Source organism: Oncorhynchus keta, chromosome 17 (assembly GCF_023373465.1).
Source record: "Oncorhynchus keta strain PuntledgeMale-10-30-2019 chromosome 17, Oket_V2, whole genome shotgun sequence".
NCBI classification, from domain to species: domain Eukaryota; kingdom Metazoa; phylum Chordata; class Actinopteri; order Salmoniformes; family Salmonidae; genus Oncorhynchus; species Oncorhynchus keta.
In genome coordinates, this window is record NC_068437.1 from 27,573,813 (window position 1) to 27,600,610 (window position 26,798).

General features: G+C 41.0%; 1 protein-coding gene across 3 annotated transcripts; it reads left to right on the top strand.

The window, feature by feature from the left end:
• The first annotated feature begins 1,033 nt into the window (after positions 1-1,033).
• On the top strand, positions 1,034-20,775 carry pstpip1a (proline-serine-threonine phosphatase interacting protein 1a). 3 transcript variants are annotated; one of them, XM_035791110.2, is made up of 16 exons: positions 1,034-2,273; positions 4,225-4,325; positions 4,420-4,494; positions 4,619-4,653; positions 4,768-4,874; positions 5,307-5,369; positions 9,225-9,329; positions 9,808-9,853; positions 11,073-11,152; positions 11,343-11,441; positions 11,639-11,735; positions 12,964-13,051; positions 13,176-13,261; positions 15,385-15,494; positions 15,619-15,769; positions 18,290-20,775. In XM_035791110.2, exons 1-15 carry the CDS (start codon positions 2,259-2,261, stop codon positions 15,748-15,750), a joined length of 1,239 nt encoding a protein of 412 aa, XP_035647003.1. In that variant the 5' UTR covers positions 1,034-2,258; the 3' UTR covers positions 15,751-15,769; positions 18,290-20,775. The 3 variants fall into 3 exon arrangements, with proteins under 3 accessions (XP_035647003.1, XP_052321738.1, XP_035647002.1); XM_035791109.2 differs by lacking the exon at positions 1,034-2,273 and adding an exon at positions 2,351-2,711; XM_052465778.1 differs by lacking the exon at positions 1,034-2,273 and adding an exon at positions 2,346-2,711 and having other exon boundaries at positions 15,619-20,775.
• Positions 20,776-26,798: the final 6,023 nt, after the last annotated feature.

Genomic DNA, 26,798 nt, shown 5'->3' on the forward strand with positions numbered 1-26,798 from the left:
TTTTCATAGTAGTGTAGAATCAGACAACATATTACAGTATATAATCATTCTAAAGCTGTATACCTCTTTAAGCTTACAAAAGATGCAAACATTACTGTAACATTATGCATTTTTCCTTCTTCATAGATGGAATATGCTGTTTTAACCATTGTATTGCTTGTGATGCACTGTGCCTTTGGAAAGAGCTCCCACAATCATGAAGAACATTGTGTCCACCAGCACTGAGCATGACATGCAGTGGTACCCAAACTTTTTTGGTTACTGTACCACCAACTGAATTTTACTCTGCCTAGAGTACCCCTAAAGTACCCCCTCATGTGCATTTTTACCAGTAACCCTATGGTCTCGTGAGTTTTCTGAAGTACCTCCTGTGGATTGGACAAATACCCCCAGGGGTCCCAGTACCCCTGGTTGAAAACCACTGTTCTGCTGGGTACTGAGGTTTACATTTTTGAATAATCATCTGAATAATGTTTTCCCCTCTCAGTCATATTCACTATCTCTATATTTCTAGAACTTGGGTTTTAGGACAGAGATGATTATTTATTTATTTTTGTCCAGCTGAGCAAAGGGAAAAAATGATGGACATAGTGAAGAAGATTGATATAGATTCTGACAAACATTTAAAACAGGTTAAAAAAAAGAAAAGAGAATGTATTGCCCATTAAAATAACATCAAATTGATCAGAAATACAGTGTACACATTTAGTGTTGTAAATGACTTGTAGCTGGACATGGCAGATTTTTTAATGGAATATCTACATAGGCATACAGAGTCCCATTATCAGCAACCATCACTCTTGTGTTCCAATGGCACATTGTGTTAGCTAATCCAAGTTTATCATTTTAAAAGGCTAATTGATCATTAGAAAACCCATTTGCAATTATGTTAGCACAGCTGGAAACTGTTGTCCTGATTAAAGAAGCAATAAAACTGTCCTTTAGACTAGTTGAGAAATCTGGAGAATCAGCATTTGTGGGTTCAATTACAGGCTCAAAATGGCCAGAAACAAAGTACTTTCTCCTGAAACTCGTCAGTTTATTCATGTTCTTATTCCGGGATGCTGGCCTTCTAGGCAGAGTTGCAAAGAAAAAGCCATATCTCTGACTGAACAATAAAAAATAAAAGGAAAAATAACACAGACACTGGACAGAGGAACTCTGCCTAGAAGGCCAGCATCCTGGAGTCACCTCTTCACTGTTGACGTTTTGCGAGTACAATTTAATGAAGCTTTCATTTGAGAACTTGTGAGGTGTCTTTTTCTCAAACTGGACACTCGAATGTGCTTGTCCTCTTGCTCAGTTGTGCACCGAGGCCTCCCACTCCTCTTTCTATTCTGGTTAGAGCCAGTTTGTGCTGTTCTGTGACGGGAGTAGTACACAGCATTGTACGAGATCTTCAGTTTCTTGGCAATTTCTCACATGGAATAGCCTTCAATTCTCAGAACAAGAATAAACTGACGAGTTTCAGAAGAAAGTTCTTTGTTTCTTCCCATTTTGAGCCTGTAATCGAATCCACAAATGCTGATGCTCCAGATACTGAGTGAGTAATATTGATGAAAATGCTGTTCTGGAGGATCATGGGGAAGAGTTCTCAGACTTGTATGATCACCTTAGTTTACCAGTTAGTCTGTAAAATAAAATTATTGTTGACAACATATGGATTGCACATGCTCTACACCTCACAGTACTTATCAATCTTTTCCTTTTTAGCTCCACATTAAAATAAAATAAGCATTTTGACTCTGCTGAGGTGGATGACACACCAGGCCTTAACCTAACCAAGTTTCTCACATTTACATACCCATCTGAAGTGGATTTCTACACAGAACAAGCTGTTTACGTGTGTATTTAGATGAGCAAGGATGCAGAATTTTATGTTTGGTGCGGTTAATATTTTGCTGTTCATTTTTCTTTTATTTATTTATTTTGGACTTCACATAGTACACAATCATGCATAAGCCAAAGTTCAGCTAACAGAACACATTCAAGTGTTTGCTGTTGATACATAAGGTGGTTGACAGTGGAATAATTTCTGAAAATGACTTTCTTTGGACCTTTATATTAAAACATTTGTTTATTTGAGGTTGCTAAGATAATGGTAGACTATTTAGATGAGCAAGGATGCAGAATGAAATGTTTGATGCGGTTAATATTTTGCTGTTCATTTTTCTTTTAGGTTTTTGCCCATGAAAATGTGTTGAGTGAATATGACACAGCGAAAGATGAGCTCATTAGTCTAAGTGAATTTATTGGAGATGTTCGAACTAATGGTAAGCACAGAGGAATGCTGTTTGTTTTTCTCAACATACTATGATAGACAGAATGGTTTGTAAATTCTGAGTTCGCTTTCCTGCTTTATAATGTCTGTTTATGTACTTTAGAGCAGGATGGGTTGCTGGAATGATCATTTATAGAAAACATTTAGAAAGATGTCCAAAAGCATGTACTTACAGTATCTATCAAATAACAACCAACTTAAATGTTACCTTAGATGCAGGCTGTATGTGGTAGCTGACACCACACCAAAACACTTCCTCATTTGAGTCAAACTAGTGAACCAAGCCCTGTGTTCCAGCTGGGGGTTTCCTGTGCGTACATCTTCACTGGCTTTGACAACCATCAGTGCTTTCTTTACTGAATCCACTCGCAGAGTATATTATATTTGGTCTTTTGCTGAGATGACTTTACAATTCAAAGATGTATTTTGGGTGAGTTACTTTAACATACTGACTAACTACTTTGATGCTCAATCCATATGATCTCTATGGTTAAGATAGGTTAAGGTTATTTTTTAGAAATGCACTGCACAGACGCAATTTTTTGGTTATTATTTTTTTAATGTAACCTTTATTTAACTAGGCAAGTCAGTTAAGAACAAATTCTTATTTACAATGACGACCTCCCAAGGAACAGTGTGTTAACTACCTTTGTCAAAGGCACATCAACAGATTTTTACCTTGTCAGCTCAGGGATCTAAATCAGCGATCTTTCGGTTACTGGCCCAACGCTCTTAACCACTAGGCTACCTGCCGTTATGTTTTTGTGATGACATAACACCTAAGACATTATACCCGCTTCAGAGGCAGTACTTTACTAAATTAACCATAGTATGTCTCATTGGCTCTCAGATTGTAGTTTACAAATGTGTTTGTTTTATGGCCTCAGCCAATTTCTTGACAAAAAAAATTTTTCAGATGCTATGCTTAAGAAATGTATTAGTAATTATTTTTGTGTAAACTTGCTATTCAGTGTGTGGAATAATAAATGTACTGGTGTATTATATAATTTATCTAAATAACTAGGCCCCATTTTTGTAAAATAGTCGCTGACAAATGTTCTACACAACTTGGTTGTAGCTCATTCTCTTAGCTGGATTGCTCTTTTCAGCGGGTCGGTAAGTGTGATAAGCCTTTCCTGCTGAGCTTCCTTTGAAACGAACCCAACCGTGAACAGGCCAGGCTCCCCACTCTTTCTGTTTTCTATCTTCTGACTGTGATGCATTGTCAGAACTACAAAGCCACAGACAACTTCTGGGTTGATTTGCATTACAGGCTCAGTACCATAATCCCCTTCTAACCTTTACAAATGAAAATGAACACATGAAATTCATTCACTTATTGTACATGTTTTCTTATTACTTTGTATGAAATATTTTTGGCATTGAATTATGTTTGATATTGTGTAATACAAATACCAGTATTTGGCATTCTGTATTCTACATCTATTTATTTATTTTGGACTTCACATAGTACACAATCATGCATAAGCCAAAGTTCAGCTAACAGAACACATTCAATTGTTTGCTGTTGATACATAAGGTGGTTGACAGTGGAATCATTTCTGATACTGCTAAGTACGTGATGACCAATTACTGTTTATGGTTGTTTTCCTGTGGTAACTGGGTGGTATGTACTGTAAGGTATGAGTGATACAGTGTGGGCCCAGCAACATCCCCACTGAAGGTGATGTATCATATAACATGTTTATGACTTTCACCTGCACTGGCATTCAGTACTATTATGTACACAGCATCCATGAAATCATTTTGTTTTGCCAAACACCACAAAGCTGGATAAGTGTCAATAAAGGCTGTGGCTGAAAGATTAATAGTTGCTTTGTTTCATCTATTTTTTGAAAATGACTTTCTTTGGACCTTTATATTAAAACATATTTGTTTATTTGAGGTTGCTAAGATAATGGTATGATTATGTATGGTTGTAGGGAGTGGATTTCATCAGTAATGTGGGATATGAGGCTCTCATCCAGAGACTCTGTGAGGGTCGACGGATGTGCAAAGATATGGAGGAGCTCTTGAAGATGAGGTAATTGTTGTCAGCAAAGCGTTTCCTACATTGTGTATGAAATTATATTACGCCACAATTATAAATTAAGAAATATTGTGTTTCCATTGGGTAGGGCATCTGCTGAAGAGAGATATGGCAAAGAGTTGGTGATGATTGCACGCAAGGCAGGGGGACTCTGTGAGATCAAGTGAGTGGCTCTGCTCTCAGGATTCATGGAAACTAAAATGCCTTACTTTTTGGTGGAAAGAGAGAGAGGTGTGTGTGTGAAATGAATGTATCTGCAAATTCTCACAGTTATCTGCTTTTCACAGCACTTTGAAAGCATCCCTTGACCAACTCAAAGTCCGTAAGTAGAACACAACTTAACTTGTCCACCTGTTAGCTATGCAGTTGCAACATCTGTCAGCGGCACTCTACTTCATCCCAGATTTGTAATGTTGTCAAATCTCATGTTTTGTAGAAATTGAGAACATTGGGAACCTACACATACAACTGTCTGGGGTGTTAAAGGAAGAGGTCAAGAGGATGGAACAGTTCAGGGAGCGACAGAAAGAGCAGAGAAAAAAGGTTTTGGTTTGACCTTTACAGTATTCACCCACATGAGGAAATTGCACAGGAGTTTTTACTTCTATCTGACAAACAGTGAAGTAATGTGGCTACTATAATCATCCTATAATGTGTCCAGAATCACTGGACGGTTTGAGTTGTCCCACCTAATGTGAATCTCCCCACCTAAACACTGTAGTGAGATACAGTACTTAGATTTCTGTAAGTTAGTATCTCAGGTCATATTCTTGGAACTTTACATGTCTAAAGACAATCTATTGTTTGCTCATAGTGGTGAATATCTACATATGTTGTACAATTAATTCATATACTTTGATATCAAATGTTCATAACCATTTGCTGTTTTCCATGATAAAGGACAGACATCCACTATTTATCTGTAATTGATCAGCAATTTGTGCATCAGTCACAGTATACTTTCCTCTGTCTCAGTTTGAAGGCATCATGGACAAGGTTCAGAAGATAAAGGTGTCTTTACACAAGAAAACAATGGAGGTGAGCACAGTTCCTACCAAAAACCATCTTAATTTCTTTATCTGTATGCTTATTTGTGTGACGTCAAACCCCGAAACTTATAGTTATGTTTGTCTGTGGTAGGTAGGGCTCAATGTGTCAGGGTTATTTTAGCTTTACTTACAAAGAACCTTTGGTTAGTATGGTTCAAGAAAACCATAAGGTTTTGGTAAATTGGTTATATACACAAAACATATAAGGCACACCACCAAGCGCATACAGATAAAAATGGAAACAAGGAGGGCCATTAAAGTCATAAGCATTGTGAGAGAGGGTGGAAGAGAAAGACGAGCTGTGGAAAGAGTGTAGAGGTATAACACGCTTCAGTGTAAATTCCGTTCCTGTAGGTTCATGCTCTACAACATCCGCCTGGCTACTCCAACCTCGGCCAACAGCTCCGCCCCCCGTAGTTCCTCACCCAAGCCTCTCCAGGTTCTCCTTTACCCAAATCCAGATAGCAGATGTTCTGAAAGAGCTGCAAAACCTGGACCCGTACAAATCAGCTGGGCTTGATAATCTGGACCCGCTATTTCTGAAACTATCTGCCGCCATTGTCGCAACCCCTATTACCAGCCTGTTCAACCTCTCTTTCATATCGTCTGAGATCCCCAAGGATTGGAAAGCTGCCGCAGTCATCCCCCTCTTCAAAGGGGGAGACACCCTGGACCCAAACTGCTATAGACCTATATCCATCCTGCCCTGCCTATCTAAGGTCTTCGAAAGCCAAGTCAACAAACAGGTCACTGACCATCTCGAATCCCACCGTACCTTCTCCGCTGTGCAATCTGGTTTCCGAGCCGGTCACGGGTGCACCTCAGCCACACTCAAGGTACTAAATGATATCATAACCGCCATCGATAAAAGACAGTACTGTGCAGCCGTCTTCATCGACCTCGCCAAGGCTTTCGACTCTGTCAATCACCAAATTCTTATCGGCAGACTCAACAGCCTCGGTTTTTCGGATGACTGCCTTGCCTGGTTCACCAATTACTTTGCAGACAGAGTTCAGTGTGTCAAATCGGAGGGCATGCTGTCCGGTCCTCTGGCAGTCTCTATGGGGTGCCACAGGGTTCAATTCTCGGGCCGACTCTTTTCTCTGTATATATCAATGATGTTGCTCTTGCTGCGGGCGATTCCCTGATCCACCTCTACGCAGACGACACCATTCTATATACTTTCGGCCCGTCATTGGACACTGTGCTATCCAACCTCCAAACGAGCTTCAATGCCATACAGCACTCCTTCCGTGGCCTCCAACTGCTCTTAAACGCGAGTAAAACCAAATGCATGCTTTTCAACCGATCGCTGCCTGCACCCGCATGCCCGACTAGCATCACCACCCTGGATGGTTCCAACCTTGAATATGTGGACATCTATAAGTACCTAGGTGTCTGGCTAGACTGCAAACTCTCCTTCCAGACTCACATCAAACATCTCCAATCAAAAATCAAATCCAGAGTCGGCTTTCTATTCCGCAACAAAGCCTCCTTCACCCACGCTGCCAAGCTTACCCTAGTAAAACTGACTATCCTACCGATCCTCGACTTCGGCGATGTCATCTACAAAATGGCTTCCAACACTCTACTCAGCAAACTGGATGCAGTCTATCACAGTGCCATCCGTTTTGTCACTAAAGCACCTTATACCACCCACCACTGCGACTTGTATGCTCTAGTCGGCTGGCCCTCACTACATATTCGTCGCCAGACCCACTGGCTCCAGGTCATCTACAAGTCCATGCTAGGTAAAGCTCCGCCTTATCTCAGTTCACTGGTCACGATGGCAACACCCATCCGTAGCACGCGCTCCAGCAGGTGTATCTCACTGATCATCCCTAAAGCCAACACCTCATTTGGCCGCCTTTCGTTCCAGTACTCTGCTGCCTGTGACTGGAACGAATTGCAAAATCGCTGAAGTTGGAGACTTTTATCTCCCTCACCAACTTCAAACATCAGCTATCCGAGCAGCTAACCGATCGCTGCAGCTGTACATAGTCTATTGGTAAATAGCTCACCCTTTTTCACCTACCTCATTCCCATACTGTTTTTATACTGTTTTTATTTATTTACTTTTCTGCTCTTTTGCACACCAATATCTCTACCTGTACATGCCCATCTGATCATTTATCACTCCAGTGTTAATCTGCAAAATTGTATTATTCGCCTACCTCCTCATGCCTTTTGCACACATTGTATATAGACTGCCCATTTTTTTCTACTGTGTTATTGACTTGCTAATTGTTTACTCCATGTGTAACTCTGTGTTGTCTGTTCACACTGCTATGCTTTATCTTGGCCAGGTCGCAGTTGCAAATGAGAACTTGTTCTCAACTAGCCTACCTGGTTAAATAAAGGTGAAATAAAAAAATAAAAACATCCGCAGAGTACGACCCTGCCTCACACAGGAAGCGGCGCAGGTCCTAATCCAGGCACTTGTCATCTCCCGTCTGGATTACTGCAACTCGCTGTTGGCTGGGCTCCCTGCCTGTGCCATTAAACCCCTACAACTCATCCAGAATGCCGCAGCCCGTCTGGTGTTCAACCTTCCCAAGTTCTCTCACGTCACCCCGCTCCTCCGCTCTCTCCACTGGCTTCCAGTTGAAGCTCGCATCCGCTACAAGACCATGGTGCTTGCCTACGGAGCTGTGAGGGGAACGGCACCTCAGTACCTCCAGGCTCTGATCAGGCCCTACACCCAAACAAGGGCACTGCGTTCATCCACCTCTGGCCTGCTCGCCTCCCTACCACTGAGGAAGTACAGTTCCCGCTCAGCCCAGTCAAAACTGTTCGCTGCTCTGGCTCCCCAATGGTGGAACACACTCCCTCATGACGCCAGGACAGCGGAGTCAATCACCACCTTCCGGAGACACCTGAAACCTCACCTCTTTAAGGAATACCTAGGATAGGATAAAGTAATCATTCTCACCCCCCCCCCCTTAAAAGATTTAGATGCACTATTGTAAAGTGGCTGTTCCACTGGATGTCATAAGGTGAATGCACCAATTTGTAAGTCGCTCTGGATAAGAGCGTCTGCTAAATGACTTAAATGTAAATGTAATGTAAATGTAAATGTGAGTGCACAATATGTACTGGAGATACTTTTGTATATACAGTTGAAGTCGGAAGTTCACATACACCTTAGCCAAATACATTTAAACTCAGTTTTTCACAATTCCTGACATTCAATCCTAGTAAAAATAGGTCAGTTAGGATCACCACTTTATTTGAAGAATGTGAAATGTCAGAATAATAGTAGAGAATGATTTATTTCAGCTTTTATTTCTTTCATCACATTCCCAGTGGGTCAGAAGTTTACATACACTCAATCAGTATTTGGTAGCATTGCCTTTAAATTTTTTAACTTGGGTCAAACGTTTCAGGAAGCCTTCTACAAATGTCCCACAATAGTTGGGTGAATTTTGGCCCATTCCTCCTGACAGAGCTGGTGTAACTGAGTCAGGTTTGAAGGCCTACTTACTCGCAGACTGCGAGCCTTCCCAGAATGGAATGAGATGTTCGACGAGCAGGTGTCCAGATAGGGCATGTAGTGGATGTATGAATTGGATGTATGAATTCTGTGGCAAGCCGAGGGAGCGCCTCTGAAACATCGTAACTCTAGGCTTAGCAAATCCTGCTTTGTTTGTTTTATCTTAGTCTCTCTGCTTACACATGCATCTCTCGCTCTCAATTGTACTTTGTTCCTCATCTTGCAGCAACTTCCTGTAAAGTTTCAAATAATAATAATAGCTGTCAATATCTAATAATTGGAGGTATGTACATTGTGTAGTATTGTAAACCAGACAACAGGTTCCCTTTCTGTGTGTCCTTTCCCTCCCAGTCTAAGAGAACTTATGACCAGAGGTGCAGAGAGGCGGATGAGGCCGAGCAAGTTGCTGAGAGGATGATCAGTGTAGCTACCACCACACCCAAGCAGGCTGAGAGGGTAAATCATTTTACTCTTCCCATCCACACTGGACAACACATCTACTTACCCGACAATGGGAACAAGGCTTCGAAATAGACAATTAAGTTGTATGAAATTAGTACTCCCTCTGAGTACTTGTGTAAGATTGACCGACAACTACTGTATGTTCAGTCTGTACATATTTTGAGTTGTTTGAATAATTACAAAGGATGTGTATTGCAAAGGATGTTGGACTTTCATCATAGAGTGAATAGAAACACGCATTCTGCACTGTTGCTGTGTGGGGCATTAAGTAAAACCCTTGTTCATGAAGATTACTGCAACTTTCCTCTTCAACTGAGTGTTGAAATAGAAATGATGTTCTATCAGTTCCTCTTTAAAGACGTACTAAAGGATTTCCAATGATGTAATTGGAAGATCATTTCCATACTCTTTAGTCCTGACATTTATGCAATGGTTTTCTGCCAGTCACAGTAACATTCCTGTTCGTTTGCAGGTGCACAACAAGTCTAAGCAGTGCAGGGAGGCAGCAGCAGAGGCAGGTATGGGATACTAGGCTAATGAGCTCCTATCTTTTCCTATTTAAAAAAAATCTAAATACTACGAATAAAGGCAGTCTATGACTTGGCTAATTAAAGATCCTCGAAATCAAGATTGCTGAGAAGCCACAGGATGATTTGACAGCTTGGTTTTGTTTCCCTTTCATCGCCATATTGATGAGATTTAGCAGAAATGAACTGTTGTGCAATGACTTCAGTTCCTATTTCATCAAGTAATCTTGGAATTGGCTTCTAATGTGCTGATGATATTTCGAAAGGCCATAGATATTGTTCCCTCCACTGAACCTTCAAAAATTATTCCGGCATAGGAGTCATTAAAGGAAACATGCACAACTGACAATCTCTTAGAAAAAAATATATACTATTGGAACCAAGACTTCAAAATAACTGTTATTGGCAAAAGATGGAGGGAATGTTGGCACATAACTAACTAAATTACAGTTAACAAAGATGTAGGGTTAATCCAGTATAAATTAATGTTTAGAATTTATTACGTAAGACAAAATTCACAAATTCTATAGCACAACAGCAATCATGTCTTAAATGTAAAACTAACAATGACTCAAAAATCCTTGCCTTCTAGGAATCAAATCAAATGTATTTATTAAGCCCTTCTTACGCCAGCTCAAAGTGCTGTACAGAAACCCAGCCTAAACCCCAAACAGCTAGCAATGCAGGTGTAGAAAGCTATGAAGTCCAAAAGTTTTTGGGCGGAGTTATACAGTTGGCAGTCAGAAATATTACAATGTGGTGAAATTACTTTCATTCCGTCTGTCTGCATATTTAAAGACATGGCATATGAGGATGCAGTGAGAAGCCCGATGGGTTGGACGATACTTTTCTTGTCAATCATCTTGAAAAAAACGTGTATACTTAAACTGGAAATCAACCAATCCTCCGTCAACACAATGGAATGGTCAAAATGTTTTATTATCTAAATGTTGAAAGTGTGTGGGTGACCGAGAGAAACAAAATGGTGCAGTTTTCGGCCATGTGGCGGAGAGTGATGCGGGCGCTGGAGATGGAGGGCGTGAGGGAGCAGGTGGGTCTGGGCAGGTGTGATGTCGTTGATGTTTGTGTGTCTCTGTATACTGTCGTTTGTATGTGTATGTTTTGTAATATAAAAAATGAATAAAAGGTGAGATGAGAGAAACATAAAGGACTGTGTATTATCTGAGTACCACCTTTTCTTTGTTTGCAGAAAAACAATACATGTCAAATATTGATCAGCTAGACAAGATTCGTCAAGAATGGGAAACTACACACGAGAGTACTTGTGAGGTACATTAAGCCATATTCTGATGTTAGTCCTAGGAAAGAATTCAAGTTGGATTGAACAATACGATGAGACAAACATTTATTAAATGACGTAAATATTTCCTATCAGACTAGCTGCTGGTTCACAGATTGTTGTAAAAAGGGGATGTCCATCCAATACAGATGAATCATACAATGGAAATTTGGTTTGCAGGTCTTTCAGCAGCAGGAGGGAGATCGTATCAACATCCTGAGGAATGCCATCTGGGTCCACTGTAACCAATTCTCAATGCAATGTGTCAAAGATGATGAGGTTGGTGAAGTTTGTCTTCCCTTACCATGTTGTACTGTAATCCAGTATGTAAGACAATATACAGAATTTGTATGGACTGTACCATATAGTAGCTTAAATAACTACTAGATTATAACTGGGCTGTAGAGCTGATTAGTAATTAATAACAAAGAAAACCAATTGAATGTGTTTAAGCAGTGCCCAAAATATACTTTCAGTGTTATGAAGAAGTGAGGAAAACTCTAGAACTGTGTGACATCACCGCAGACAATGACTGCTTTGTTGAGATGAAAAGCACTGGCTCAAGTCCACCAGGTAAGTACAGTACACCACCTGTCCAGTTTCCTGGTTTGTGTACATGAATATGTTCCAGGTCTGAACATTTCAATATTATCTCTGAACTTTTTAAATGTCAACTTATTCAAATATTGATGAGAATAGAGTGTGTATTCAGACATCTTGGATTCTTCACATTTTATTTTGTTACAATGTGAAATTAAAATAGATTTTTTTTAAATTAAATTGTCAAAAATCTACACAAAATACGCTGTAATGTGGAAGAATAGAAGAATAAAGTGGAATAATAAAAAATATATAAACATATGTAATAATAATGAATACATAACTAAAATATAGTTGTTGCATAAGTATTCAGCTCCCTGAGTCAATACACGTTATATACACCTTTGGCATCGATTACAGTTGTGAGGCTTGTTGGATAAGTCTATAAGAGTTTTGCACACCTGGATTGTGCAATATTTGCCCATTATTCTTTTCAAAATTCTTCAAGCTCTGTCAAGATGTTGGGGATCATGGCTATAGAGCAATTTTCAAAACTTGCCATATATTTTCAAGTAGATAAATTGGCCACTCAAGAACATTCACTGTCTTCTTTGTAAGCAAATCCAGTGTAGATTTGGCCTTGTGTTGTAGGTTATTGGCCTGCTGAAAGGGGAATTCCTCTTCCAGTCTCTGGTATGAAGCAGGTTTTCCTCTAGGATTTTGTCTGTGCTTAACTGAGGGCAAGCGAGTTGATATAAGACAGGTAAATTGCCAAACCTGGCGTTAGAGCTGGAAAATGCCAGTGTGCCAGTTTTTACATGACAAAATTGCAAACTAACATGCGTTTGACACTCATGTCGCCTTAACGCCATCTGAAAATAGATCCCCATGTAACTTATTTCGTGCTGCTGAGCCAAATGTGAAATTCTGAACTCATTTAGGCTTGCCTAAATAAAGGGGCTGAATACTTATGCAATGACTATTTTAGTCATGAATTTTTTATTTTCAAATATATAAAAAGACCGTTTTGTGTAGATTGTTCACAAAAAAGTACAATTAAATACATTTTAATCCCACTTTGTAACGCAATCAAATGTGAAGAAATCCAAGGGGTCTGAATACTTTTGCAAGGCACTGTATGTGGCCACATGGAGAAATAATGTGTTCCCCCTGTGTTTACACTTTGCAGTACACCCACCTTTCTGTGATACTTAGGCCTTTGGTGAGTTTGCTTTGCTGAATGCCTGTGGTTTCTTCCCAGCTCCCATTGTGTTTGAGAACTATTATGAGAGAGAGCCCTCGACAGACAGCAATGGCAGTGCCTGCTTTGTAGGAGGAGTTATGAAGAGGTTAGAGACATTTTTTATTTTATTATGTTGTTGCACTACAAGAATGCATATTTGAAGTAATGTAACCAGAAAAACAACATCTTTACAATGTGAAACAAAACAAGTTCTGTTGAATTACTTTTAGGTTTTCAAACCTTCTGCAAGGGAACTCATCGACTGGCTCTAAAACAAACGTCAATGAAAGTTCACAGCCACTAGCACCACCTACTGGTATGTATGCTGCTAAAATTACTGTAACAACACTGAACAAAAATATAAATGTAACATGTGAAATGTTGGTCCCATGTTTCATGAGCTGAAATAAAAGATCCCAGAAATGTTCCATACGCACAAAAAGCTTATTTCACTTTACTTCGCACAAATTTGTTTACATCCCTGTCAGTGAGCATTTCTCCTTTGCCAAGATAATCCATACACTTGACAGGTGCGGCATATCAAAAAGCTGATTAAACAGCATGATCATTACACAGGTGCACCTTGTGCTGGGTAAAATAAAAGGTCAACTTTATATTGTGCCGTTTTGTCACACAACACAATGCCATAGATGTCTCAAGTTTTGAGGGAGTGTGCAATTGGCATGCTGACTGCAGGAATGTCCACCAGAGCTGTTCCCAGAAAGTGTAATGTTAATTTCTCTACCATAAGCCATCTCCAACGATGTTTTGGAGAATTTGGCACCCAACCGGCATCACAACTGCAGACCATGTGTAACCACGCCAACCCAGGACCTACACATCTGGCTTCTTCAACTGCGGGATCGTCTGAGACCAGCCACTCAGACAGCTGATGAAACTGTGGGTTTGCACAACCGAAGAATTTCTGCACAAACTGTCAGAAACCATTTCAGGGAAGCTTATCTGCGTGCTCGTCGTCCTCACCAGGGCCTTGACTTAACTGCAGTTCGGTATCATAACCGACTTCAGTGGACAAATGCTCACCTTCGATGGCCACTGGCACGCTGGATAATTGTGCTCTTCACGGATGAATCACGGTTTCAACTGTACCGGGCAGATGGCAGACAACGTGTATGGCGTCGTATGGACGAGCAGTTTGCTGATGTCAACGTTGTGAACAGAGTGCCCTATGGTGTCCATGTGGTCATGGTATGGGCAGGCTTAAGCTACGGACAACAAACACAATTGCATTTTATCAATGGCAATTTGAATGCAGAGATATACCGGACAAGATCCTGAGGCATATTGTCGTGCCATTCATCCGCTGCCATCACCTCATGTTTCAGATCTGTACACAATTCCTGGAAGCTGAAAATATCCCAGTTCTTCCATGGCTTGCATACTCACCAATCATGTCACCCATTGAGCATGTTTGGGATGCTCTGGATCAACATTCCAATTCCGCCGATATCCAGCAACTTCGCACAGCCATTGAAGAGGAGTGGGACAAGGCCCCAGGCCACAATCAACAGCCTGATCAACTCTATGCGAAGGAGTAGTGTTGCGCTGCAGGAGGCAAATGGTGTTCACACCAGATACTGACTGGTTTTCTAATCCACGCCCTTACCATTTTTTTAAGGCATATGTGACCAACAGATGCATATCTGTATTCCCAGTAATGTGAAATCCATAAGGTAGGGCCTAATGAATCTATTTCAATGGACTGATTTCCTTATATGAACTGTAACTCAGTAAAATCTTTGACATTGTTGCATGTTGTTATGTTTATATTTTTGTTCAGTGTAAATACAGTAATTGTGGTACTTTTCATTTTGTGTAGGACTGTCAATAGAAACCATTTTGTGGACAGGATCAGGGATATAATGTTTTTCCACTCTCATTACATTGTTACTTATCAGGTAAAAACAGAGACGAAGATGATTGTGATGTATGTTTTTTTCTATGTTCCCTCTTAACAATGCATTGTGTTTATCTAAAAGGGGAAAGTCTTGTTCCACTCATAATTTGGAAACAGTAGTAGCCCATAACTTTTTCATGCAGGTTTTCAATCTATTTACTTGACGACCAGGGGGCACAAACATCCATCTGATTGCAGGTCAACTGTCCCTTAACCTAACGTAGCAGGCCTAGAATGACGCCTGAGCGGAGTTCCCACTTCTGTTTTTCAGGGGAAACGGAGGTTAGGTTAAAAATACCATATCCCTGAAAAACAGAAACGTCGTCTTTCTGCCACCGCCGCTAAGGGTGACTGTCCCTTCGCATAAAAGTATCTGTTTCAGCAATATTAAGCAGGGTCTGACACGACATCACATGGGCTTACTCTTTTAGTTCAGTTAATAGAGGTAGTAATGAGGTTTCAAACTGCAAGTGGCTTGACCAAAAAAAATATTAATCTGCTTGCCTCTGTGTAATCCTTAGCCAACACATCAGATGGAGTGTACGCCTCCATTCCTGGATTTCAGCAAGTGCAGCCAACCATCTCAGAGAGCAGAGAGGAGTACCAGGCTATGTATGACTATGCTGCTCAGGTCAGAATACTCTGACACTCTATATGCTGCATTCAACATATAGGCCAACACTAAGAATGAGTGGATTCACGTTTATGTAACATTTGAACCACAACTTGCCTAACCCGGCCTTGTCCATTTCTAGGGTGAGGACGAGCTGTCCATGTTTGCAGGGGAGACGGTTGTGGTCATTGAACAAGATATGGATGGCTGGTGGACTGTGGAGAGAAACGGCAATTCAGGACTGGTCCCTGGGTCCTATCTGGCCAAAGAATGAACTATCCTTGGCACAAGTAGTAAGGCTATATATAGGGCACATAGCACACCCCCACATGTCTTAGTTTGACCATTTTCTCTAAGCCTTACAGGGCTGATAATGTTAGCTCAGTCTTGGCTATATGCGTTGTTGAGTGACGTCACTGACCTGAGACCATGGTTTTATCTAATGATGGAGATTATTCACTTATGTATTGTCAAGATGGAAAGATGTGTACTTACCTGTTTTACTTTCCTTTCGAGTCTACAAGCACAACGGTTTGTGAGTTGTTACACAAATAGAGTACATTTTGCTTCCCTATGATATAGAAATTGTAGAAATTGTGCAAGAATATAGAACTTTAAAAGCCTCCCAGCAAACAATTATAGAGAGAGGATGTTTTTGTAATGTTACCCGTAATGTTCCCCTAATGTTTGTGTCCAGTTTTCCGTTAGTTAAGGGAACATTCTATCTATGTTGGCATAAACCTTCAGAGAACCTTTTTAGCATGTTTTGGCGTTAGTTATAACATTCCCTTATAGTCAAACAGAATATACCCAGAACCTGGTTGCCACATTCTAAAAATATACAATGGTAATGTTCTAGACACGTTTCATGAGAACGTTGCAAGAACATTCATGTGTCCAGTTTTCTGTGGGTTAGAGAATATTCCATCAACGTCCCACCAAACATACACAGAACATGGTTGCCATGTTCTCAGAACATAAGATATTAATGTTCTAGATACGTTTCATGGGAATGTTGCAAGAACAATTGTGTATCAACTCACTGCCTTCCTGAAGACAAACAATGTATAAGAAATGCACTCGTGAAGGTGGTAAATTACCTTTTAATGGCATCAGACCAAAGCTCCCCATCTGTCCTCGTGCTCCTAAACCTTAGTGCTGCTTTTGATACCATCGATCACCACAGTCTTTTGGAGAGATTGGAAATCCAAATTGGTCTACATGGACAAGTTCTGGCCTGGTTTATATCTTATCTGTCGGAAAGATATCAGTTTGTCTCTGTGGATGGTTTGTCTTCTGAGAAATCAACTGTACATTTCGGTGTTCCTCAAGGTTCCGTTTTAGGACCACTGTTGTTTTCACTATATATTTTATCTCTTGGTGATGTCATTCGGAAACATAATGTTAACTTTCACTGCTATGCTGACGATACTCAGCTGTACATTTCGATGAAACATGGTGAAGCCCCAAAATTGCCCTCCCTGGAAGCCTGTGTTTCAGGCATAAAGAAGTGGATGGCGGCAAATTGTTTACTTTTAAACTCTGACAAAACAGAGATGTTAGTTCTAGGTCCCAAGAAACAAAGAGATCTTCTGTTGGATCTGACAATTAATCTTGATGGTTGTACAGTCTTCTCAAATAAAACCTTGGCGTTACTATGTACCCTGATCTCTCTTTTGACGAACTAATCAAGCATATTTCAAGGACAGCTTTTTTCCATCTTTGTAACATTGCAAAAATCAGAAATGCAGAAAAATTCATCTATGCTTTTGTGACTTCTAGATTAGACTACTGTAATGCTCTACTTTATGGCTACCCAGATAAAGCACTAAATAAACTTCAGTTAGTGCTAAATACGGCTGCTAGAATCTTGATTAGAACCAAAAATTGTATAATATTACTCCAGTGCTAGCCTCTCTACACTGGCTTTCTGTTAAGGCTAGGGCTGATTTTAAGGTTTTACTGCTAACCTACAAAGCATAAGATGGGCATGCTCCTACCTATCTTTTTCCGATTTGGTCCTGCCGTACATACCTACAGGTAACCTACGGTCACAAGACGCAGGCCTCCTTACTGTCCCTAGAATTTCTAAGCAAACTGTTGGAGGCAGGGCTTTCTCCTACAGAGCTACATTTTTATGGAATGGTCTGTCTACCCATGTGAGAGACGCAGACTCCGTCTCGACCTTTAAGTCTTTATTGAAGACTCATCTCTTCAGTGGGTCCTATGATTGAGTGTAGTCTGGCCCAGGGGTGTGAAGGTGAACGGAAAGGCACTGGAGCGACGAACCGCCCTTGCTGTCTCTGCCTGGCCGGTTCCCCTCTCTCCACTGGGATTCTCTGCCTCTAAACATATCCCGTGGGCTGAGTCACAGGCTTACTGGTGCTTTTCCATGCCGTCCCTGGGAGGTGTGCATCACTTGAGTGGGTTGAGTCACAGACGTGATCTTCCTGTCCGGGTTGGCGCCCCCATCGGGTTTGTGCCGTGGGGAAGGTCTTCGTGGGCTGTACTCGGACTTATCTCAGGGCAGTAGGTTGATGGTTGAAGATATCCCTCTAGTGGTGTGGGGGCTGTGCCTTGGCAAAGTGGGTGGGGTTATATCCTGCCTGTTAGGCCCTGTCCAGGGGTATCGTCGGACAGGACCACATTGTCTCCCGACCCCTCCTGTCTCAGCCTCCAGTATTTATGCTGCAATAGTTTATGTGTCGGGGGGCTAGGGTCAGTCTGTTATATCTGGAGCATTTCTCATGTCTTATCCGGTGTCCTGTGTGAATTTAAGTATGCTCCCTCTAATTCTCTCTCTCTTCTCTCAGAGGACCTGAGCCCTAGGACCATGCCTCAGGACTACCTGGCCTGATGACTCCTTGCTGTCCCCAGTCCACCCTGTCATGCTGCTGCTCCAGTTTCAACTGTTCTGCCTGCGGCTATGGAACCCAGACCTGTTCACTGCACGGGCTACCTTGTCCCGGACCTGCTGTTTTGGACTCTCTCTCTACTGCACCTGCTGTCTCTAACTCTGAATGATCGGCTATGAAAAGCCAACTGACATTTACTCCTGAGGTGCTGACCTGTTGCACTCTCGACAACCACTGTGATTATTATTATCCGACTCTGCTGGTCATCTATGAACATCTTGGCCATGTTCTGTTATAATCTCCACCTGGCACAGCCAGAAGAGGACTGGCCACCCCTCAGAGCCTGGTTCCTCTCTAGGTTTCTTCCTAGGTTCTGGCCTTTCTAGGGAGTTTTTACTAGCCATCGTGCTTCTACATCTGCATTGCTTGCTGTTTGGGGTTTTAGGCTGGGTTTCTGTACAGCACTTTGTGACATTGGCTGATGTAAAAAGGGCTTTCTAAATAAATTTGATTGATTGAATGTTCTTACAACATTCCCATGAAGCTTGTCTAGAACATATCTTAAATTCTGAGAACACGGTAACCACATTCTGGGTAAGTTCACATACGGGAACATTCCTATGAAAACATTAGTTAATGGTCTGCTGAGACTCTTAAGGGAATGTTCTCCAAAGTTGTGGGAACGTTTTTTGTTAGCTGGGCTGTTACATTAAATGAAGTGCCCCTCTGCGGTGAGGTCACCAATGTGATAAGGGAGCATAAGCCAATTTGGTTTCAACAGTGTGTTGTTATTCTCTTTGAGATTTTGTCTTTGAAATTTGTATTAAGAATAATGGTAGTAGTAATAATTTGTCATACAGTAAATAGTTTGTCCTCTCTCGGTGTTATGGTGAATGTGACCATAGATGGTTTCTAGATGCATGGAAGGGTTAATTCGACCGAGAACAGTGTGAGCCTCACCCCCTCTAACCTGCTGAATTAATGGCGACAATGGCATTAACTATGGCCCTGTCCTTCACCACTTCTACCTGAGTCCGAGCCAGCAACCTGTACACAGCATCTAGTCGAAGCTATCAACTGCCTTTTCTCTCAGGAGGGCAGCATGAGTCCACGTGGAGTGTGTATGGAGAGATCCCGTCCAAACTTCTCTCCTGCTGCTGGTGTACTAGTTGGAAAATGGACAGGACTTAATGCACCGTAAAGGATGCTGGTGGCGGCTAAAGGTGAGCGATTTGTCTGCTTGGGAAAAATCGGATTATTCCCAGATATTAGAATCGGGACATTATCAAGGGCCATCCACTTTGAACATGTGCCATTGAGAAGACAAACTGAAACACTATTTGAAGGAGAAAATGAAGAAACACCAGAAGAATGAGTGCCGGGAAGGATGGGGATGGTCAAGTGTGCCTGTAATTGATTTATGCTTGTCCAAAAAGTTTTATTTGGAGTATCAGGTTGATTCTGGAGGTCTGCACACTGCAAAATGTATAGTAATTTATACAAAAATTGTATTGAGATACTGACTTGTCATTAACACAGGGACAAATGGGGGCCGTGATGAGAAAATGTAATGCTAGAAATATAAGATGAATATAATGTATGTCAATGTTAGTAGTACATGCTGTATATTTATTTCCCTGTCTGTAAATGTACATTCTGCCAGTGTGTACTAAGTTGAGGGTCTTAAATTCAAGTGATAGACTCAACGCGACGCAGTAGGGACTGTTATTTTAAATTTGGTTTGGATAATTTATCAATAGTTCTAGTCACTCTCTTAGGAACATGAAGGAAGAAGACAAAGTCAGTCCAGAATCCATAAATTAAATTGTGTAATCAAGCATATGTGTAACTGTATGAAATGAAGGTCTTTAGTTAAAACATTCTACTGCAATGGTTTTACAAGTAAGGGGTATGGAATAAGGATCAGTTACTAGTTGGAGTGTACAACCCAGAATGAAGGGTTTGAAAGTGTCTGTGGTATTTATGCTTTCATTTTGTTTACTTATAATGATGTATTTTGATATTTTAAGCAATAACCAAATGAATAAAATGTAATAATAATTATCAGAGAGTGATAAGAGGAGGGAGTATACAGAATGTTTTTTTGTCTGAAGCGATAGCCTTTAATTGTACATCTTGTCTCATACAATCATTGGTTCCTATAGGTGCAGGTTAGAGATATGAGGGGGAGATGGTCCCCCTCTTCAGACTTTCTGTCAGAACGCCCAGAATATGTTCTATAAATGTAGGTAGGAGACGGTGCCAGTCACATGCAGGAACCAACCCTATGAACCATGCCTATGTAGGTTTTTTGTATAGCCGTATATAAGAGAACTAATAGGACTGCCCCGGCAGAGCTCCTGACAGATGTGTACTATGGTGCATTAAGTTTGTTGGAACCTCTCCAACTTGCTGATAATAAAGAATGATTCATTTGAGTTTGACTATGACTCCCTGGTGGTAATTTCCACGACAAGATTTGAACCAGTAAAATGTAACTAAACATAATCTATATAAATATAAATAAAGTGTAATCTATGTAATCCTCAAAAGTAATTATTTATCATAAGAGGGACATAAACAATAACTTGTAATTCTGCATACTCCAAAAAAGGTTTAAATCTCACCTTTCTGGTAAAAAATAATTATAAATTGCTAAGGTGTAGACAGTTTTGAGGACACAAACTCAAGTACACAGTACAAATATGATAAAAATATGAAAACATGAAATATTTCTTCTTCAACAAAACTGTATGAATACAGCTTGAAATGACTTATATGCTTTCTAAATATAGTATAATAAAATAATAAAATGACTAAGATTTCACCTTATAACTAACTGTAAAATACATATTGGTATGTTTAGTGATTGAGAAAATATGCATATTTTCTGAAAGTTATTTTCATGATCAAAATGTCTGCCCCCACCACTGTGAACATTACACATCTATTCATTATTTTACATTACTTTGATCAAGTTGGCTTTTAATCAATCTGTGAATGCACTAGAGCAGGGATGGTCGCCCTTTTAATGGCCCTCGGATCAATATCTCAAAAACAAGATATATACCCAGTGGGGCAAAAAAGTATTTAGTCAGCCACCAATTGTGCAAGTTCTCCCACTAAAAAAGATGAGAGAGGCCTGTAATTTTCATCATAGGTACACTTCGACTATGACAGACAAAATGAGAAAAATGAATCCAGAAAATCACATTGTAGGATTTTTTATGAATTTATTTGCAAATTATGGTGGAAAATAAGTATTTGGTCAATAACAAAAGTTTATCTCAATACTTTGTTATATACCCTTTGTTGGCAATGACAGAGGTCAAACGTTTTCTGTAAGTCTTCACAAGGTTTTCACACACTGTTGCTGGTATTTTGGCCCATTCCTCCATGCAGATCTCCTCTAGAGCAGTGATGTTTTGGGGCTGTTGCTGGGCAACACGGACTTTAAACTCCCTCCAAAGATTTTCTATGGGGTTAAGATCTGGAGACTGGCTAGGCCACTCCAGGACCTTGAAATGCTTCTTACGAAGCCACTCCTTCGTTGCCCGGGCGGTGTGTTTGGGATCACTGTCATGCTGAAAGACCCAGCCATGTTTCATCTTCAATGCCCTTGCTGATGGAAGGAGGTTTTCACTCAAAATCTCACGAAACATGGCCCCATTCATTCTTTCCTTTACACGGATCAGTCGTCCTGGTCCCTTTGCAGAAAAACAGCCCCAAAGCATGATGTTTCCACCCCCGTGCTTCACAGTAGGTATGGTGTCCTTTGGATGCAACTCAGCATTCTTTGTCCTCCAAACACGACGAGTTGAGTTTTTACCAAAAAGTTATATTTTGGTTTCATCTGACCATATGACGTTCTCCTAATCTTCTTCTGGATCATCCAAATGCTCGCTAGCAAACTTCAGACGGGCCTGGACATGTACTGGCTTAAGTAGGGGGACACGTCTGGCACTGCAGGATTTGAGTCCCTGGTGGCGTAGTGTGTTACTGATGGTAGGCTTTGTTACTTTGGTCACAGCTCTCTGCAGGTCATTCACTAGGTCTCCCCGTGTGGTTCTGGGAATTTTGCTCACCGTTCTTGTGATCATTTTGACCCCACGGGGTGAGATCTTGCGTGGAGCCCCAGATCGAGGGAGAATCTCAGTGGTCTTTTATGTCTTCCATTTCCTAATAATTGCTCCCACAGTTGATTTCTTCAAACCAAGCTGCTTACCTATTGCAGATTCAGTCTTCCCAGCCTGGTGCAGGTCTACAATTTTGTTTCTGGTGTCCTTTGACAGCTCTTTGGTCTTGGCCATAGTGGAGTTTGGAGTGTGACTGTTTGAGGTTGTGGACAGGTGTCTTTTATACTGATAACAAGTTCAAATAGGTGCCATTAATACAGGTAACGAGTGGAGGACAGAGGAGCCTCTTAAAGAAGAAGTTACAGGTCTGTGAGAGCCAGAAATCTTGCTTGTTTGTAGGTGACCAAATACTTATTTTCCACCATAATTTGCAAATAAATTCATAAAAAATCCTACAATGTGATTTTCTGGATTTTCTTTTCTCATTTTGTCTGTCATAGTTGAAGTGTACCTATGATGAAAATTACAGGCCTCTCTCAACTTTTTAAGTAGGAGAACTTGCACAATTGGTGGCTGACTAAATCCTTTTTTGCCCAACTGTACAGTACTCATTCAAGGGTTTTTCTTTATTTTTACTATTTTCTACATTGTAGAATAATAGTGAAACCATCAAAACTATTAAATAACACGTATTGAATCATGCAGTAACCAAGAAAGTGTTAAATCAAAATATATTTAAAATTTGAAATTCTTCAAGTAGCCACCTGTTGCCTTGATGACAGCTTTGCGCACTCTTGGCATTCTCTTAACTAGCTTCATGAGGTATTCACCTGGAATGCTTTTCAATTAACAGGTGTACCTTGTTAAAAGTTGATTTGTGGAATTAATTTTTTTCTTAATGCATTTGAGCCAATCAGTTGTGTAGTGACAAGGTAGGGGTGGTATACAGAAGATATCCCTCTTTGGTAAAAGCCCAAATCCATATTATGGCAAGAACAGCTCAAATAATCTAAGAGAAATTACAGTCCATCATTACTTTAAGACATGAAGGTCAGTCAATATGGAAAATTCAAAAACTTTGAAAGTTTCTTCAAGCGCTGTCACAAAAACCATCAAGCACTATGATGAAACTGGCTTTCATGAGGACCGCCACAGGAAAGGAAGACCCAGAGTTACCTCTGCTGCAGAGGATAAATTCATTACAATTACCAGCCTCAGAAATTGCAGCCCGAATAAATGCTTCACAGATTTCAAGTAACAGACACATCTCAACATCAACTGTTCAGTGGAGACTGCGTGAATCAGGCCATCATGGTTGAATTGCTGCAAAGAAACCACTACTAAAGGACACCAATAAGAAGAAGAGACTTGCTTGGGCCAAGGAACACGAGCAATGGACATTAGACCGGTGGAAATCTGTCCTTCTGTCTGATGAGTCCAAATTGGAGATTTTTGGTTCCAACCGCCATGTCTTTGTGAGACACAGAGTGAGTGAACGGATGATCTCCGCATGTGTGGTTCCCACCATGAAGCATGGAGGAGGTGGTGTGATGGTGTGGGGGATCTTTGCTGGTGACACTGTATTCGATTTATTAAGAATTCAAGGCACACTTAACCAGCATGGCTACCAAAGTATTCTGCAGCGATACGCCATCCCATCTGATTTGCGCTTAGTGGGACTATAATTTATTTTTCAACAGGACAATGACCCAACACACCTCCAGGCTGTTCAAGGACTATTTGACCAAGAAGGAGAGTGATGGAGTGCTGCATCAACCCATTTGAGATGGTTTGGGATGAGTTGGCCCGCAGAGTGAAGGACAAGCAGCAAACAAGTGCTCAGCATATGTTGGAACTCCTTCAAGACTATTGGAAAAGCATTCCAGGTGAAACTGTTTAGAGAATGCCAAGTGTGTTCAAAGCTGTCATCAAGGCAAAGGGTGGCTACTTTGAAGAATCTAAAATATATTTTGATTTGTTAACAGTTTTTTGGTTACTACATAATTCTATGTGTGTTATTTCATAGTTTTGATCTATTCACTATTATTCTGCAATGTAGTCACTCAATTAGCCCATCTCAGCTAAACATTTTTAGATTGGTAAATTAGTTTAGCAGCTAGCTATCTAAACCTGTAGTAGCCCTAATCATGGTCGAATTACCGACCGGGGCTCCCACATTGATTTTGTCAGTCATTCTCAAACAGATATCATATTAAAAACTGCACTTTTTCTTCTCTGCCTCTTGCAGCAAACGTGCCTAAAATGGCAACATTTTCTCTACGGCCCATGGTAAAATGTGCAGAATTGCAACAACAACAAAAAAAATGGTCTCTCCGCTGTCAAGAGGGGGGTCACTAAAATGTTTTGCGGCCCCTCATGAGTTCAGATTTTTTGTGGCCCCCACCCCCATCAAAGTTGCCCAACCCTGTGCTAGAGTGACAAAACCACCCTCTCCTGATGCTCTACCGACACAGTTTCTAAACCCAGAGGAGCAACATTGTGAGACTTCCAAGAACGCTTGTGAAACAGACCAGGCCGGGTTTAGGGGTTTGAGTGAATATTCCTCCTTAGTTGTTAATTTTCTCAAAATCTAAAGGCACAACCTAGATTCGAGCCAATGTCTTAAGTAGTTGAACCTCGTGAAAGTGACCAACTGATAGGTTTTCATTTTCGTCAAAAAATACTTTATATTGAAGGAGTGCATTTGAGTTGATGGCCTACACATGCGCAGTTCGGCATGAGACGCCAGTTAGACCCGATGATATGTTTCTACGCATGAGCTTAGCTAGCCAACGTCAACATGACATGACATGATCAGGGATTTCTATTGGAGAAGCAGCCTTAGCCCGTCTACTGTACTGCCTTTGCTACAGATGTAAGGATTGCCGGCATGTGCTTTTGCTCAGAAATATATGACTTTAGTAAGTTCAATAGAACTGGGAACTCTGGAAAAAAAAAAGCTCCAACAGGGAAAAATAGTTTTGAACACTCGGAATTCCAAGTCGGAAACTCAAGCATCTTTCTAGAGCTCAGACTTTCCGACCTGAAGATCACCGACGTGATTTGACCTTTTTTTTCTTAGAGTTCCCAGTTGTCTTTAAAGCCCCATTAGTCAGTGGCTGTTACATAGGGTTCAGCAAGGAGTTGGACAGTCGGAAGATCAAATGAAATGGTAGGAGGGTCCTCCCAGCTTCAAGTGGTGTCAGATTTCACATCCTACTCCACAGTTGGAGTTTACTCGACACAGACATTAAAGATATACTCCTGTGTCCGTGAGAATCAGGGCTACCGCTCAATGCAAGCCATTTCGATCTACAGTGGCCACATGCATTTATAAGCTAAAATGACATTTGAAACTGGTACCAGAACCATGCAGGTCCCCTAAACAGTGGACTTTACATCTGAGGTTTTAACCCACTTAACCCCACAATTTCACCATCGTTGTTAAAAACCTAGTTATTTTGTTACTTTGACAGTCATTTCTGAAGATGATTATTTATTTAATGTGATTTGTCCCTGATTTTAAGGTCAACCCTGTTACATGAACTGAGCTCTCATTTAAAATGGACCATGAAACTATTGCCTTTTTTAAAAAAAAATCAAAAGAAACATTGAACATAAACTCAGCAAAAAAAGAAACATCCTCTCACTGTCAACTGCGTTTATTTTCAGCAAACTTAACATGTAAATATTTGTGTGAACATAACAAGATTCAACAACTGAGACATAAATTGAAAAAGTTCCACAGATATTTGAATAATATCAATTGAATAATGTGTCCCTGAACAAAGGGGGGGTCAAAATCAAAAGTAACAGTCTGTATCTGGTGTGGCCACCAGCTGCATTAAGTACTGCAGTGCATATCCTCCTCATGCACTGCACCAGATTTGCCAGTTCTTGCCACATTCTTCCAAGGCACCTGCAAGTTTCCAGATATTTCCGATCCAACAGGTCCCAGACGTGCTCAATGGGATTGAGATCCGAGCTCTTCGCTGGCCATGGCAGAACACTGACATTCCTGTCTTGCAGGAAATCGCACACAGAACAAGCAATATGGCTGGTGGCATTGTCATGCTGGGGGGTCATGTCAGGATGAGCCTGCAGGAAGGGTACCACGAGGGAGGAGGATGTCTTCCCTGTAACACACAATGTTGAGATTGCCTGCAATGACAAGCTCAGTCCGATGATGCTGTGACACAACACCCCAGACCATGACGGACCCTCCACCTCCAAATCGATCCCACTCCAGAGTACAGGCCTCGGTTTAACGCTTATTCCTTCGACGATAAACGCAAATCCGACCATCACCCCTGGTGAGACAAAACTGCAACTCGTCAGTGAAGAGCACTTTTTGCCAGTCCTGTCTGGTCCAGCAACGATGGGTTTGTGCC